The 14,651-nt window shown below is 36.7% G+C and overlaps 1 protein-coding gene across 5 annotated transcripts in view; it reads left to right on the forward strand.

The window, feature by feature from the left end:
• Window positions 1-14,651, forward strand: part of LOC110303061 (amine sulfotransferase) — a 24,513-nt gene that overhangs the window by 8,087 nt on the left and 1,775 nt on the right. For all 5 annotated transcript variants that reach the window (XM_029482624.1, XM_029482625.1, XM_021173963.2 and 2 more), the window contains 5 exons: window positions 1,412-1,563; window positions 4,134-4,342; window positions 5,797-5,923; window positions 6,874-6,968; window positions 14,039-14,225. In XM_029482624.1, the coding sequence (XP_029338484.1) occupies window positions 1,412-1,563; window positions 4,134-4,342; window positions 5,797-5,923; window positions 6,874-6,968; window positions 14,039-14,225 (770 nt within the window). The remainder of the gene's footprint in view (window positions 1-1,411; window positions 1,564-4,133; window positions 4,343-5,796; window positions 5,924-6,873; window positions 6,969-14,038; window positions 14,226-14,651) is intronic.

Raw genomic sequence — 14,651 nt, forward strand, 5'->3', positions numbered from 1 at the left:
TATGAAATTCTTAGGCAAATGGATGTATCTGGAGGATATCATCCTGAGTGAGGTAACCCAATCACAAAAGAACTCACATGATATGCACTCACTGATAAGTGGATATTAGCCCAGAAACTTAGAATACCCAAGATACACTTTGGAAAACACATGAAACTCAAGAAGAAGGAAGACCAAAGTGTGGATACTTCGTTCCTCCTTAGAATGGGCAACAAAATACCCATGGAAGGAGTTAGAGAGACAAAGTTTGGAGCAGAGCCTAAAGGAAAGACCATCCAGAGACTATCCCACCCGGGGTCCATCCCATAATTGGCCACCAAATGCAGACACTATTGCATATGCCAGCAAGATTTTGCTGATAGGACCCTGATAGAGCTGTCTCTTGTAAGGATATGCCAGTGCCTGGCAAATACAGAAGTGGATGGCCACAGTCATCTATTGGATGGAACACAGAGCCCCCAATGGAGGAGCTAGAGAAAGTACCCAAGGAGCTGAAGGGATCTGTAACCCTGTGGAGGAACAACAATATGAAATACCAGCACCCCGGAGCTCGTGTCTCTAGGTGCATATGTAGCAGAAGATGGCCTAGTCAGCCATCATTGGGAAAAGAGGCCCTTGATCTTGCAAAGATTATATGCCAAGGGAATGCCAGGTCCAGGAAGCAGGAGTGGATGGGTTTGGAAGCAGGGTAGGGAGAGGGTATAGGGGACTTTCATGATAGCATTTGAAATGTAAATGAAGAAAATATCTAATAAAAAATTGTTTTAAAAAAAGTGATTTGTAGTCTAGTAAAAAAGAATCGAAGCATATTCCTTAAGGATTTTTCTTATTTTCATAGCAAAAGTATAAGGAATAAAATTATAATATACAAAGACACTCTTATAAACCTGAATTCTGTGTCTAACAGTTATCAAGTATTTATATGTTTACCAACTGAACAATGTTGAATATCTTGATTATATTCCCTGTACCCTAGTTTCCACATTTGTATATTTAGAATTAGAATTGCTTTTTCCCACATCTAATTATAGAAAAATATATCTAACTTCTTGCCGTCTTTGTTTCCTCATATCTCGTATAGTGATAATAAAGTGGTAGCAATACAAGACTATTATAAATTTAAATAATCTTGTATTCGTAATGTGTTTAATACATGAGAGACATTTCAGTGGTGCTTGTCACATGTAGACCACTCAGTAACTATTACTTACTATGGTAAAAGTCTAAGATTGTGGCTGGCCGGTGGTGGCACATGCCTTTAATCTCAGTACTTGGGAGGCAGAGGCAGGCAGATTTCTGAATTTGAGGCCAGCCTGGACTACAGACTGAGTTCCAGGACAGCCAGGGCTACACAGAGAAACCCTGTTTCAAAAAAAAAAAAGTCTAAGATTGTGAATAAATTTTTTTCTAGGTGTCAAATTATGGACAATAAAGATGAATATTTGGTTAACTTCAAAGGCTATAATTTTCAGAAAACTTTAGTTAAAATGGAAATAGTGGAAAATATGGAAGATTTTGAAATTCGAGATGATGACATCTTCATTGTCACATATCCAAAGTCTGGTAAGTGTCTTATTTAGACATATTATGCTGATCTTTTGTTTTGGTTTGATAAGTGTATAAATGTCCTCAACATACTGATGCCAATTAAACTGTATTAGTTTCTTTTCTAATTGCAAAAATGAAAGAATTTATCATGTCAAAGAAGTCACTCTGGCAGAAGCTTGTCACCTTCTATCTTCAGTCAGGAAGCCCAAGTGGGTGAACCTAATAGAGATAACTCCTCACACACATGCACAAGGATTTGTCTCTATGATAACTCCAAATCACATCAGACAAGCAATATCAGCTGCCACTGCAACCTAAATTTTAGAACAAGTTACGGTCAAAGAAAGATTAAATGAAACTCAAGTCCCTATGGCATATATAGCTATGCATATATTTTAATTTACTGTGGAAAAATAGAGAGGTAAAAAGTTCGTGGCCAATAGCAGCTACTTGGTAAATGATGACGAATGCCTTAGCCTGTTGAACGAGACGAAGATAGTCCAAAACCTTTTTTTCTGCAAAAAAGACAAATGCTTTATTATTTAGAGGCTTTTTCTCAAACAATGATCAATTTCCAATACATTTAATTTGTTGACAACTGTAATATTCTTCAAATTCTCAGAAAACAGGAAAAAAGTTCTTGAGCAGTGGGGTTTCCTAGGATTAATTTTGAGGTTTGTGAAGCCTAATCAGGACAAGCTAGTCATAAGAACTTCTGTTTTATTGTATGGCCCTTTTCTGCAGGTACATGCTCTCAAATTCCATTTGTGAAGGTAACTCTACTTCAGCAGAAGTTGAAACTTGGATGTCTTGGTTTGAGTTTTTGCAGTGTTTGACACAGACTAAAGAGTAAGGCTACAGCTGCTAATATTTCTCATGCTTCTCCCGAAGTATTCTTGTCCATACATAATAACACCAAGCTTTTATGTCCATGTTTGACCATTTCAGTAAGGATAGTTTGCAAAAATATTTCTTTGTTTGTACTAAATTCTACTTTGCTTTTCATCCTTGCAATGTATAATATGTTACAGAACTTGAAAAACTCTGTGAGAAAAGAAGTCTGTTTCACTGTAGATAATAACTAAATAACTCAGCCACTAAACATTCACTAGGTGCTTATGGCGGTCCTCAGTAAGACTGAAATGGACAATGGCTGTTCATCTTGTGCAATGCAGGATACCAGACACATACATTATTACAAGCTCTGAGAACTGATGTCATGAGCAGTTCTTTCAAAATTTCAGACTCATCACACTTCATTGGAAGTAGCGACCAAGCAAATCAAGTCCACCAGTTAGTTATCTGAGATAACCATCAATAAACAATAATTAATTAATTAATACATTATTTTTATTTTAATGCAGTGAATTTTATGGGAAAAACAATAAATGATAAATAAATTATAAAAATAAATTATCTATTATTAATAATAAACTTATTATCTATATAATGAATTTAATTTAGTGAATTAAACCTAATGAAATAGATTAAATAAAATTAATTGCTAAGTTTTATTTTAAAGTTTAATAAATGCATGTTATAGGTAACTTATAAATCAAAAACAATAACTTCACCACTATGGTATTTAATCACATCTGGGTCTGTCCTTAAAGGGAATAGCATGGTAACTTTGTATTTCCCAAATATTTCTACTGTAGGACTTGACACTAATGATCAAGAAACCAAATATCAGTAAGAACGCTGAAATCTTTTGTGTCCACTTTTAACATGTGTGTTCTGATCTGTTGCTGGGAATATGCCAGAGAAGTGTTTGAACATGCAAAGCAAGAGAAGGGGTAGAAACTAGAAATATTTGATTCTAATAGTTTTACTACAGGCAAACAAATAATGAAGCAATTTCAGAAATGAAATTACTCATGAACAACAAGAAAGTGACATTCAGTTATCTGATATATATTTTATGAAAATAAAGAAAAAATATGGTAGAAGGGTCCAAACAGTTGAAAGAAAGAAAGAAAGAAAGAAAGAAAGAAAGAAAGAAAGAAAGAAAGAAGGAAGGAAGGAAGGAAGGAAGGAAGGAAGGAAGGAAGGAAGGAAGGAAGGAAGGAAGTAAGGAAAGAANGGAAGGAAGGAAGGAAGGAAGGAAAGAAAGAAAGAAAGAAAGAAAGAAAGAAAGAAAGAAAGAAAGAAAGAAAGAAAGAAAGAAAGAAAGAAAGGAAAAGAAAAAGTTGCAGTAAGATGTAAGTACCACACTGTGTCCACATGTAGTGACAACGTACTTTTCCTGTGAATACCTGCAAATGTTGTATAAATAACAGTTAAACATTATCAAAAGGACTCCACATGAAACATAGAGTACACAGACACTACAAGAATAATCTGCATCACAACTACCTCCATTCATTTATGTGAGAATGGAACAAAAATCATTGATTCCAGCCTTATGTACTTGAGTGTTAAATACAGACAAAAGGAAATAATAACTGAACATATCCAATCATGCTTAGAGTGTAAAGGGGGGAAAAGGCCCAAATCAAAATTTTTTAGATGGATGGCACTACTGTTGGTATTCATTATAAAACCTACCTCAAGACTGAAAACAGGATTGTTATCTATTTTTACAGGTACCATCTGGACCCAGCAGATCCTCTGCTTGATTTGTTTTGAGGGTCATCGGAACAGAACTGAAAACATCGAAACAATGGATAGAGCGCCATTTTTTGAGTACAATATTCACAAATTAGACTATGCCAAAATGCCATCACCTCGCATCTTCAGTTCCCACATTCCATATTACTTAGTACCAAAAGGTCTCAAGGACAAAAAAGCCAAAGTATGTCATAGACCTTCGTCACTTACTGTACTCACAAAAAAGCCTTCTCTAAGTTCTGTATAATTGGGTTATTTCAATATTCGGCTATTATAATGCAGCTGCTATGAACCCTCTTGGATCTGTCTGCTGGATGTTCTTCCACCAGCTTCTCTAGAATCCACATCTATAAATGGAACTGCATAACCACAAGTACCAAAGTACTCAGCTTTGTTTCTGTAGAAAGTAGATTTATCTTTTTTTTTTTTTTTAGTTTAATGTGCATGAACAAGATTTTATCAGACTTTTAAATGTTTATTAACATGGCAGCTACCAAAATGTGTCTCCAGTAGATCTTAATTTTCATAGTCATAGTGAGAGTAATCATGTTTGATGTTTATTGGACATAACTATTTTTCATTTTGTGAAAAGACTCTGTCATCAGCCAACATTTTTTTACAGTCTTCAGTCAGTTTGCTTTACATCACTTCTAGCAAAGAATCTATTTCAGCTAATTCACATTGCTTTTCCATGAATGTTTTGATTAGCAACATTCTCTTTTGTTTTATCTACTTATTTATTCACTTTACATCCCAATTGGAGTCCCTATCCTGCCTTTCCTCCTAGTCCCACCCTCACACACCCTCATCCCTCTCTTCCTGTATTCACTAAGAACAGATGGCCACCACATGGGTACAAACCCACACTAGCACTTCAGATTTATTAGAAACATTCTTAATTTTGGTGTTATCAAACTGATTGTTTTTTAATTAACTCATATTGAATAAATCTTTACTTGCTTTAAGGGTAGGTTTTTTGTGTTTTGATTTCTTTTGTTTTTTCCTATCTTTTCCTTCCTCTATTCCTTTATTTTGTCTGGATAAAGACTTGCTGTGGAGCCAAGGCTGGCATGAGAGCTTCCTCCTGTCCTAGACTCTCAGGTTCTAGGATTGTGGATAGACAAGATTATTATTTTTATGTGTGAATTTTTATACTATTTATAGCTTTAACCTATATTAATTTTCTGAAAGATATAAAGAAAAATGTATATTGGTCTGGTTATTGTTTTTTGTTTTTAAACTTATCTCCTCCACTGCCCTCTTTGTACATATAATATCACATAATACCCACTAATTGACACTCAAGGCAAATTAATTTTCCTGTCAAAGCTGTAATACAGTTTATTTTGATAATATAAGGCAAATTAACTTTCAGTATTTATGAATTACAAATAATATTACTTCCTAAGAACTTAGATACATTCTTGGGCATGTATGAAATGCCATGGAGAAAATATGTTTATTACAATACTGTCTCAATTACCAAAAAGACAAAATAGGAACTTGCCTTTGCACAGGTCAAATACTAGAGGAAATAATTATACTTATTGTCATACTCAAATACTGTAAATTGTTTTGGTAATTTATTAGCTTAACCAAGGAATGTTAAAAGAAATAATTCTATAATTCTATCTACAGATTTTTTATATCTACAGAAATCCTAAAGACGTTTTGATCTCCTATTTTCATTTCTCAAATTTGATGCTTATACTTCAAAGTCCAGATACTGTAGAAAGTTTTATGCAAACATTTCTAGATGGGAATGGTAAGTATTCATCCTTTTACCCAGACATAAGTAAATTACACCAAATATTCCAGCTGGCCAAATTTTCAGACTTACAGAACACATTTTAAAGAAATAGAACAGGGAAATGGAATGCAAATCCATAAGTTTTATTTCTGAAAAATGGAAAAGAAAAGAAGAAAGAAAATCAGTGTCAGCAAACAAAAAGCAAAACCCAAAGAATTAATCTTGAGTGACAATTATATGTCAACTCCATTTGCCACCACCTGGTTATTGTACCTTTGTGCACCATTGAAAGATTGTCAAGGCAGCAAAGGAAGTATTTTGGTTTATAGCTATTCTACAAATTCCTTGCAGCTAGTGACAAGGGTAGAGTGATCCATTCTGGCAGAGAGAATGTTGAGGTGAGTGTATGTTTCCCATGGGCCTGTGTAAGGTTTTATACCCAGGTGTTCATTCCAGTACTTTAGGAGGATTAATTAATTCAAGAGGTTCATACTGTGTGAAGCCAAGGTCTCACTCATTTGTAAGATAATATTCAGATTCTGTGCTACCTTACACAGTGAATATTGTTGCCCAAATATCTTATTAAACAAGAGGAGAAATAGAGAGGTGCACCCTCTGTGGAGAAGGAGGAAAACAAAACAGTGTGCCTTAAAGCTATCTTCAGCCTCAGGGCCTTGGGTGTTGCTTCCTTCCTACTTGGTACAACGTCCACAAGCAGAAGCTATCTTCAGCCTCAGGGCCTTGGGTGTTGCTTCCTTCCTACTTGTGTGGTAAATTTACATAGGGTATTTTGATAAATGTCAGTTAATTGTTCCCCAAACCACTAAACATTTTAAATACTAATACAGATGTCCATTGCAGCAACTCTGTTTTATTTCTGAACATTCACAGAAAAGAGGGTCAAGTTTGTTGTTTCCTACAGGCACACACAGCTCACCATTCTTACTCATTACCTTTCTTCCCAGTGACAGGAAGCCTTTGGTTTGACCACATAAGAGGCTGGTATGAACACAGACATGATTTCAATATAATGTTCATAAGCTTTGAAGACATGAAGAAGGTAAGATGAGAAAACCACATTTTTTAATTAATTTAATTTATACTTCATCGATGATCCCCTCCTAGTCTGACCTCCAACAGTTTCTTATCCCATTCCTCCTTCCCCCTGTCTCCAAGAGGATGTCCCCACCCTACCCCCAGCCAGGTCTTCCCACTCCCTGGGACCTCAAGTCTCTCCAGAGTTACTTTTAGATGATATCTTTTACACTGTTCTTCTCTTGGTTGAAAGCACATTCTCCCAGGTATCTCCACACTTCACTCTTCAGTGGGCTTTTTGCTGGAGATGATTCCTAATGTCCTACCTTGTGGGAACTAAAGGAGGTATAGGGAGGGATGAACAGAGCTCAGAGCAAGCACTGCTTTGGCAGGTGCTGCTGCCAGGCAGAGTCATTTGAATAGTCACAGATCAAAGCCAAGGGGATGCAGAGTCTGGAGCTTGCAGCTGAAACCTGTGTGAGAGAGGGAGCAAGGAGGAAACTTGCCAGGAACAATATGGGGAGAGAGAGAGGGAGAGAGAGTGTGTGTGTGAGAGAGAGAGAGGGAGTAAGAGAAAGAGAAAGAGAAAAAGAAAGAGAAAGAGAGCATAAAAAGCCTGAACTAGATCACTTATGGTCAGTCTTGTGAAACTTGGAGTTCTGATGTATCTCTGTGTGCAAAGTGTCTTCTTTAGCTGGTTCTGTCTCATATGAATGGTGTAACCGTCCTCTTGCTACCATCTGTGGGAACTAAAGGGGGCAGGGGAAAGAGGGGCAAGATAGGATAGCCCATGTCCAGCCAGAGTTCCTCCTATGCTCTGGGCAGAAGGACACAAGAGGGCTGCCAGACATTTTCCACTTGGCCCCAGGTGGGCATCTAAGCGACAGGGGGTGGACAAGGGGCAGCCCCCAACCAAGGGGCCCAGGGCAACACCCTGTAGCCCCGGAGTTATGGGGGAGAGGGCTGAGGGAGTGAGGTTCCCACACAGGCGAGAGTAAGGGCCTTGATAAACAGAGACAGTCTGTAGTTTTAGAGCTTTATTGTAGAAAGGCAGGGGAAAAGAGAAAAGGTAGAAGACAGAAAGAGACTGGCCATGGCCAAGAGGAGAGAAGGGGAAAAAGAGAGAAAGAGGAAAGACTAGAAAGTAAGAAAGAGAGAGTAAGAGGGAGTAAGAGAGTGAGAGGAGAGGATGAGGAGAGAGGAGAGGAGAAAGAGTAAGGGGAGTAAGAGAGCAAGGTGGGGCCAAGCAGCCCCTCTTATGGTGTGCTGTTATCTTACTGTTGCTAGGTAACTGGGAGGAGTTTAGCCTGAAGGGCAGAAGCTTGGGACATTGTCTATGTGACTGCTAGCCATGCTTCTCCTGTGAGGGCTGTGGGGGTTGGTAACTTCGACAGGAGCCAGAGTTCCAGGAGACATGAGAGAACTCCTTCTGTCCCATGTAGGTGAATTATCACCACCGGGTACGGAGGTTCCACCTCAGCTCAACTGGAGACCAGACTGTCTTTGCATAGCCCAATGCCCCACACTACCTTTGTCTCATTGACTGGACTTCCTCAGTACCCTCTTCTCCCTCTACTGTAATCTTTTCTGGTAGCTTCTTGTGCAACCACCTGTGTAAAAACAACCTCAAAAATTCACATCAGCAATGGCTTTCATTATTAAACACTTGATTTCCACATGATAATTATATATATTAATGGTGTCTGATATTGTGTTCCTACATAGAGATAGAGTATGCATTGAATACAATATGCAATAGAGTAGATGGGTTATCTAGCCACTCTTCTTGAATTATCATCTGTTCTTCATCTAAGACCGTTCCCAATCACTATTAATCCAAATAACTATTAATCACAATTGTACTATAATTTTCAACATATTAAAGAACACATGGCATTTTTCCAGCTTATTTCACTTAGCACAGTATCCTTAGCTTCACACATTTTACTACACATGACAGAATTTTATTTCATTTCATTTCATTTCATTTTTATATCTGAGTAATAATATATTTTACAAATATAGTGTATGGCATATGTCATAAATTATTTACTCTTCATTCTATTGATGGACCATAAACTGAATCCATGTCTTGTTGTTGCAAATATACAGCTGTAACACTAGATAACAATAAGGTTCTGACAGGTGACTTCATTTCCATTGGCTATATCCTCAGGGATGCTAGACCTGGCATGATGATCCATCTTCTCATAGTTTTTCCATATTCAGTACTTAATGAAGGCTACCAAGGAACATGAAACTACTGTAAATTGTGGACAATTAGATCTACAGACCAGAAATGACCATATAGGACACTTTCCTCCAGTTTTTAAGATTTTTGGAGCATGTCTCTCAAATGAATCTATAGGATATTTTTCAGATTGGCCACAACCTTTTTTTTTTTCAAGTCTTGCACTTTATTGTCATTGCCACCTCAGGCTTTGACTGTATACTGGCACATGAGATAGAGCTGCTCCTTCTGCTGCTGCTTCTTAGTCTTCTGCTTCTCTTCATGCTTTGTTAATCAGCAGCACATGTCTTCTTGGGTCACTAGTCCAGAGGCCTATATTTCTTGCCCTTGTAGAATTTCTTGAGGTTTTCTTTTTGAGTCTGGTTAATGACAGTGAGGACACGGGCAATGGATTTTTCACATGACTCCTGTCACCACCTGCCAACTTGGTAAACTGAAGCTGGAACAGCTCCACCTTCAGATCATCCAGGGTTTTGTTTTGTTTTGTTTTGTTTTGTTTTGTTTTGTTTTGTTTTGTTTTGTTTTGTTTTGTTTTGTTTTCAGCATATCCTCCTTCTTCTTGCAAGCAAATCTTGAGTCTTTAGCTTGGCAATGGCTGCTTTACTCCTCAAACAGTAATTAACATGCTGCACAAATCAAAGAGAAGGGGTTGATCTTTATCACTCTCTGAAAAAATATTAACATGTTGGTTAATGAAAAAAATGAGTGAATGATTTCTCTATGCAAACACTGAATCAGGAGTAAAAGAGGATCATTAGAGTCCATGAGCTAACCAGGGGGGCAAAGAGTCAGGAAGCAAATACTCAAAGTCTAGGCTGGTGATGTGGCTAAGAGTGTAAACAGGCTTGCGGAGAATACCTGACAACCCAAGTTCAATCTCTTTCTTTTAGCTGCATTGTTCTAGTTTTCATACTCTTTAGGGCCTTAGTGTCTTTATCTTCAATATTTGTCAGACATTGTGCATCCAAGTAATTTGTATAAATCAGTTAGCATTAGAATCCTATTATTATATTCACACATGACACTAAATTTCTTCCACAAATGATCACTTACACAGGTGGAACCTAACATAAGACAACCCAAATCCTCTGGTACCCATCTGAAACCCCATCTCTGTTTCTTGTATCTTGAGCATCGAGTCCTCTAAAGTTCCACTTTCATTAATTTTGGAAGGGATTTCAAGCTTCTCTAAATTGGTATTCATTTTTATATTTAGAAAGATAATTCATGCATCCACCCTTACCATTTTACATTCCGATCACCAGTAGAGATAAAGACTCACTGCCAGGCCGGGTGTGGTGGCGTACGCCTTTAATCCTAGCACTTGGGAGGCAGAGGCAGGCGGATTTCTGAGTTCAAGGCCAGCCTGGTCTACAAAGTGAGTCTCAGGACAGCCAGGGCTACACAGAGAAACCCTGTCTCAAAAAAAAAAAAGACTCACTGCCTTCTTTTCCATCATTTGTTAGGGAATAGCCATTGTAATAGGTTACAAGTGCTGTGTTTTTCTTGTCAGTTTTCATTTCCCAAATGACTAATAATTTAGAGCATTTTCTCCAATGCTTAATGGATGTTTCCAAAGTCCCTTGAGATGAATTATTTAAATTTTTAACTGGGTTGGTTTTGTTATTGTTGATTTCTAAGGATAATCCTATACCAGATAAGTGACTTATAATTTTCCCATTGTATACGTAAAATTTTCACTTGGTTGAATATGTCTCCATATACATATGATTTCTAAAGTTTAGTGTAATCAATTTAACAAATTTTCCTTGACTCTCTGTATGTGTAGAAGCATATACAAGATAGCACTGTGAAATTCTGTGTTGTAAATCTTCCCCCTAAGTCTCTTGCTAAGAGCATGATAGTTTAAGATTTTTGTTTTGTTTTGTTTTGTTTTGTTTTTCGAGACAGGGTTTCTCTGTGTAGCCCTGGCTGTCCTGGAACTCATTCTGTGGACCAGGCTGGCCTCGAACTCAGAAATCCTCCTGCCTCTGCCTCCCAAGTGCTGGTATTAAAAGCGTGCGCCACCACTGCCTGACCGATAGTTTAAGATCTTAATTTCATGTTTGGCCAATTTTCAGTTGTTTCGAGGAGAGGCCCTTTATCCAGTGAAGGCTCGATGCCCCAGTGTAGGAGAATGACAGGGCAGGGACTCAGGAGTGGGGGGTGGGTGGGGAGCACCCTCATAGAACCAAGAGGAGGGGAGGTGGGATAGGGGTTTCCAGAGGGGAAACTTGGAAAGGGGATAACATTTGAAATGTAAATACAATTTTTTTTTCTAATTCTTGGCAAGAGCCAGTTATGAAACCGTCACTCAGATGGTTTATAACATGCTGATTCTACAATTCTGAGAAATTTAGAACCATAGGTTCCAATCAGAAATAATTGCTAGGAGGATTCATTGGTGTAGAACCTCTTATGGGGAACAGTTTGAAGGGTATTAGAATCATTTAGAGCTGAAAGTTCCTAGACATGTAGCTGGTGTAAAAGTTATATATCCATTTAAATTGCTCATATGCCCTAGTGTTCCACATATTTTTGTGTACAGAGGAAACATACCTGCTAGGCTCTTGACTTCCTATATTAGGTGCACGAAATCTCCTGATTCCATGAGTATATCCATTTGTGTTTTATTTCCACTAACACATTCACATGCAAAATGGCTTAACTTCATTGTTAAATGCTATGGAAAGCCATGTAAATTGACTTCATGGTACATATTGTTTGAATAGACAACCCCTCTTGGCTGTAAGCTATGTAATGTATAAAAATAAACAAGTTACTAAAAACAACAGCTAGTAAAAAAAGAATTCCATTATCCAAAGATTAGACAGTTTTTGTGGATTCAGTGTATATTTAATGAGGAAATAATTACTTCTGTGTGTTGAAGTTTTGTTGTTAGTAGAATTCAAAATTGTCATTACTTTAAAACTCTGGCCATATCTGTACAGAAACCATTCAATGAGTGGTTCCATAAACATTTTTATATTTTCTGTTAAGTACATTTAGCCAAAGCTTGGTGACAAAAGTTTCCTTCACTTACTGTACAAGTATTGGTTGAATAAAGTAGGGATATTGAAGTAACATTTTTTGTTAAAACTAAAATTGAAACATAACTAAATTGTAAAAAAAAAAAACATACATTATGAGAATTTGACTTTATTCTTTTGAATGTGGACATCCAATTTCCTCAAGAATATTGATTGAAATGAGTGAACTTTCCCATTTAAAGTTCTTAGCAGTCATATCAAAAATCATTTGCCGTTTAAGTGAGAGATAGTTCCTGCTAATTCTATTCTATTCTATTAGTTCACATTGCTATATTCAAGTCATTACCACACTGTTAAGATTGCCATGACACTGAAGAAATATTTCTATGTAGAGATAATGGTTCAGTGGGATTGCTGCCAATCCTGATGACTTAAATTCAATCCTCAAGACATACAGAGTAGATGGAGAGAACTAGCACCTACACATAGTCCTCTGGGAGAATGTGTTTGTGTGTGATACAAAAATAAACAGGTACTATGCATAAATGCATAAACAAATGAAAATAGGTAAAATGTAATGAATTTTGAAATCTGAAAATCTGACTTCTGCAAATTTAATCTTCTACTGCAAGATTGTTCAGAGTCTCTGAGATTTCATAAACATTTTTGAAATTTGTTCCTTTCTTTCATTTTTTTCTTCTAAAATGAAAAACTGCTTGCAATTTTAATAAGGACTGCACTGAATTTGTTGATCAGATTGTATAGAACCTTTAACATAACTGGCCACTTCATCTATGTAGAATAGTGTTCTGTGTATTTCTGTTTTCTTTTTCTTCCATCAAAGTTTTGTTGGTTTCAATAGATCAATCGATCACCTTTTCAAGTTATTCTTAAACTTAAAGGGTAGATTTTTTATTAGTTTTTTTTTATTTTATTATTTTTATTCCTACCATTTCAAAGTTCATGTTTTTTTATTTTGTTTTCAAATAACTCATGACTATTACTTAGAATTTAAACTAATATTTGTGTATTGATTTTTTATTTACTATCTTACAACTTTGTAAACTTACTGTGTGTGTGCTTTTGCTGGTTCTGTACATTCGAGTTCATGCTGTCTGCTTTAAGGAGAAAATTGTACTTTTTTGTCTCTAATTCAGATCCTAAGTTTCTATTCATTGGCCAAACACTCTGCCAATTACTTCCAAGTAATATGCTAAGTAAAAAGAGTGAAATTTGGCTTATTTCAGACCTCTAGTGGAAATTATTACATTCTTCTCAACCAAATGTGATTTTTTTTTAATTTAATTTTATTTTTAATTAATTTTTTTACACTCCACATTCCATTCCCCGCCCCCATAAACCCTCCTTCTGCTCCACATCCCACACCTCCTCCCCACTCCCACCCCATCTCCACGTGAATGCCCCCAAGTGTGATTTTTAGCTAATGGCATTTAATACACAGTGTTTTGTGTTGGGGTACTTCCCTTCTTCCACTAGTTTGTCGATGGTTTTTTTTTTTTTTTTTCACATATATTGAGAGAAGTGTAGTTGCTCCTATTTGCAATCCCAACACATGGGACACTAAACAGGAATACCATTCTAACTTTGAGAGCAGCCTAGAGTATTGAGTTCCAAGCTAGTTTAAGCTACAGAGTCTCAAAGACATTGTATTTTATTAAAGGCCTATTCTGTATCAATGTCAATAAATAATGATTTCAGCCTTTTGCTTCACCCTGCTTCTGTGAATAAATGTTGAACAATCTTATCATTCCAAAAGTTAACCCTACTCATTTGTATCACAAGTTTGACTGTAACTCGTAAGGTCACTAATTTCTCAGCCGATGACTGTTTCAGGACCTCAGAAACTCAGTGCTTAAAATCTGCAGTTTTCTGGAGAAAGAACTGAGTGAAGAAGAATTGGATGCTGTTTTAAGACAAGCTACCTTTCAGAAAATGAAAGCTGACCCACGAGCAAACTATGAACACATTATAAAATATGAACTTGGAACAAGAAATAATACGGGAAGTTTCCTTCGCAAAGGTGATATTCAGTGGCCTATAGTAGCAAAAAATGTTGAATGTTCCCTTAAGTGCTTATACTCAGGCCAAATAATCTGGATTTCCAATGTATTTGTATTTCTCCAGGTGATAATGATATTTGGAAGAATCAAATATTTTAACAGATAGAGGGACTAAGTTCCTAGTAGTGTTTTAATACAAATTCTGGAAATTTCACTTACTAAGTAAATATGACTTTCCTTCCTTTTGGCCCACACAGATCAATTTTTTTTTAAAATGAATTAGCAGTCTTATCCTAGGCAAAAGATGTATTAGAAGTAAAGATTCTAATTCGCCATGTGCTGTTGTTTTGTTATTTTGGTTTGTTCTGTTTTGTGGTTGTTGTTGCTGCTGCTTCTGGTGGTGGTAGTGGTGGTGGTGGTGGTGGTGGTGGTGGTGGTGGTGGTGT

Source organism: Mus caroli, chromosome 10 (genome assembly GCF_900094665.2).
Source record: "Mus caroli chromosome 10, CAROLI_EIJ_v1.1, whole genome shotgun sequence".
NCBI lineage: Eukaryota > Metazoa > Chordata > Mammalia > Rodentia > Muridae > Mus > Mus caroli.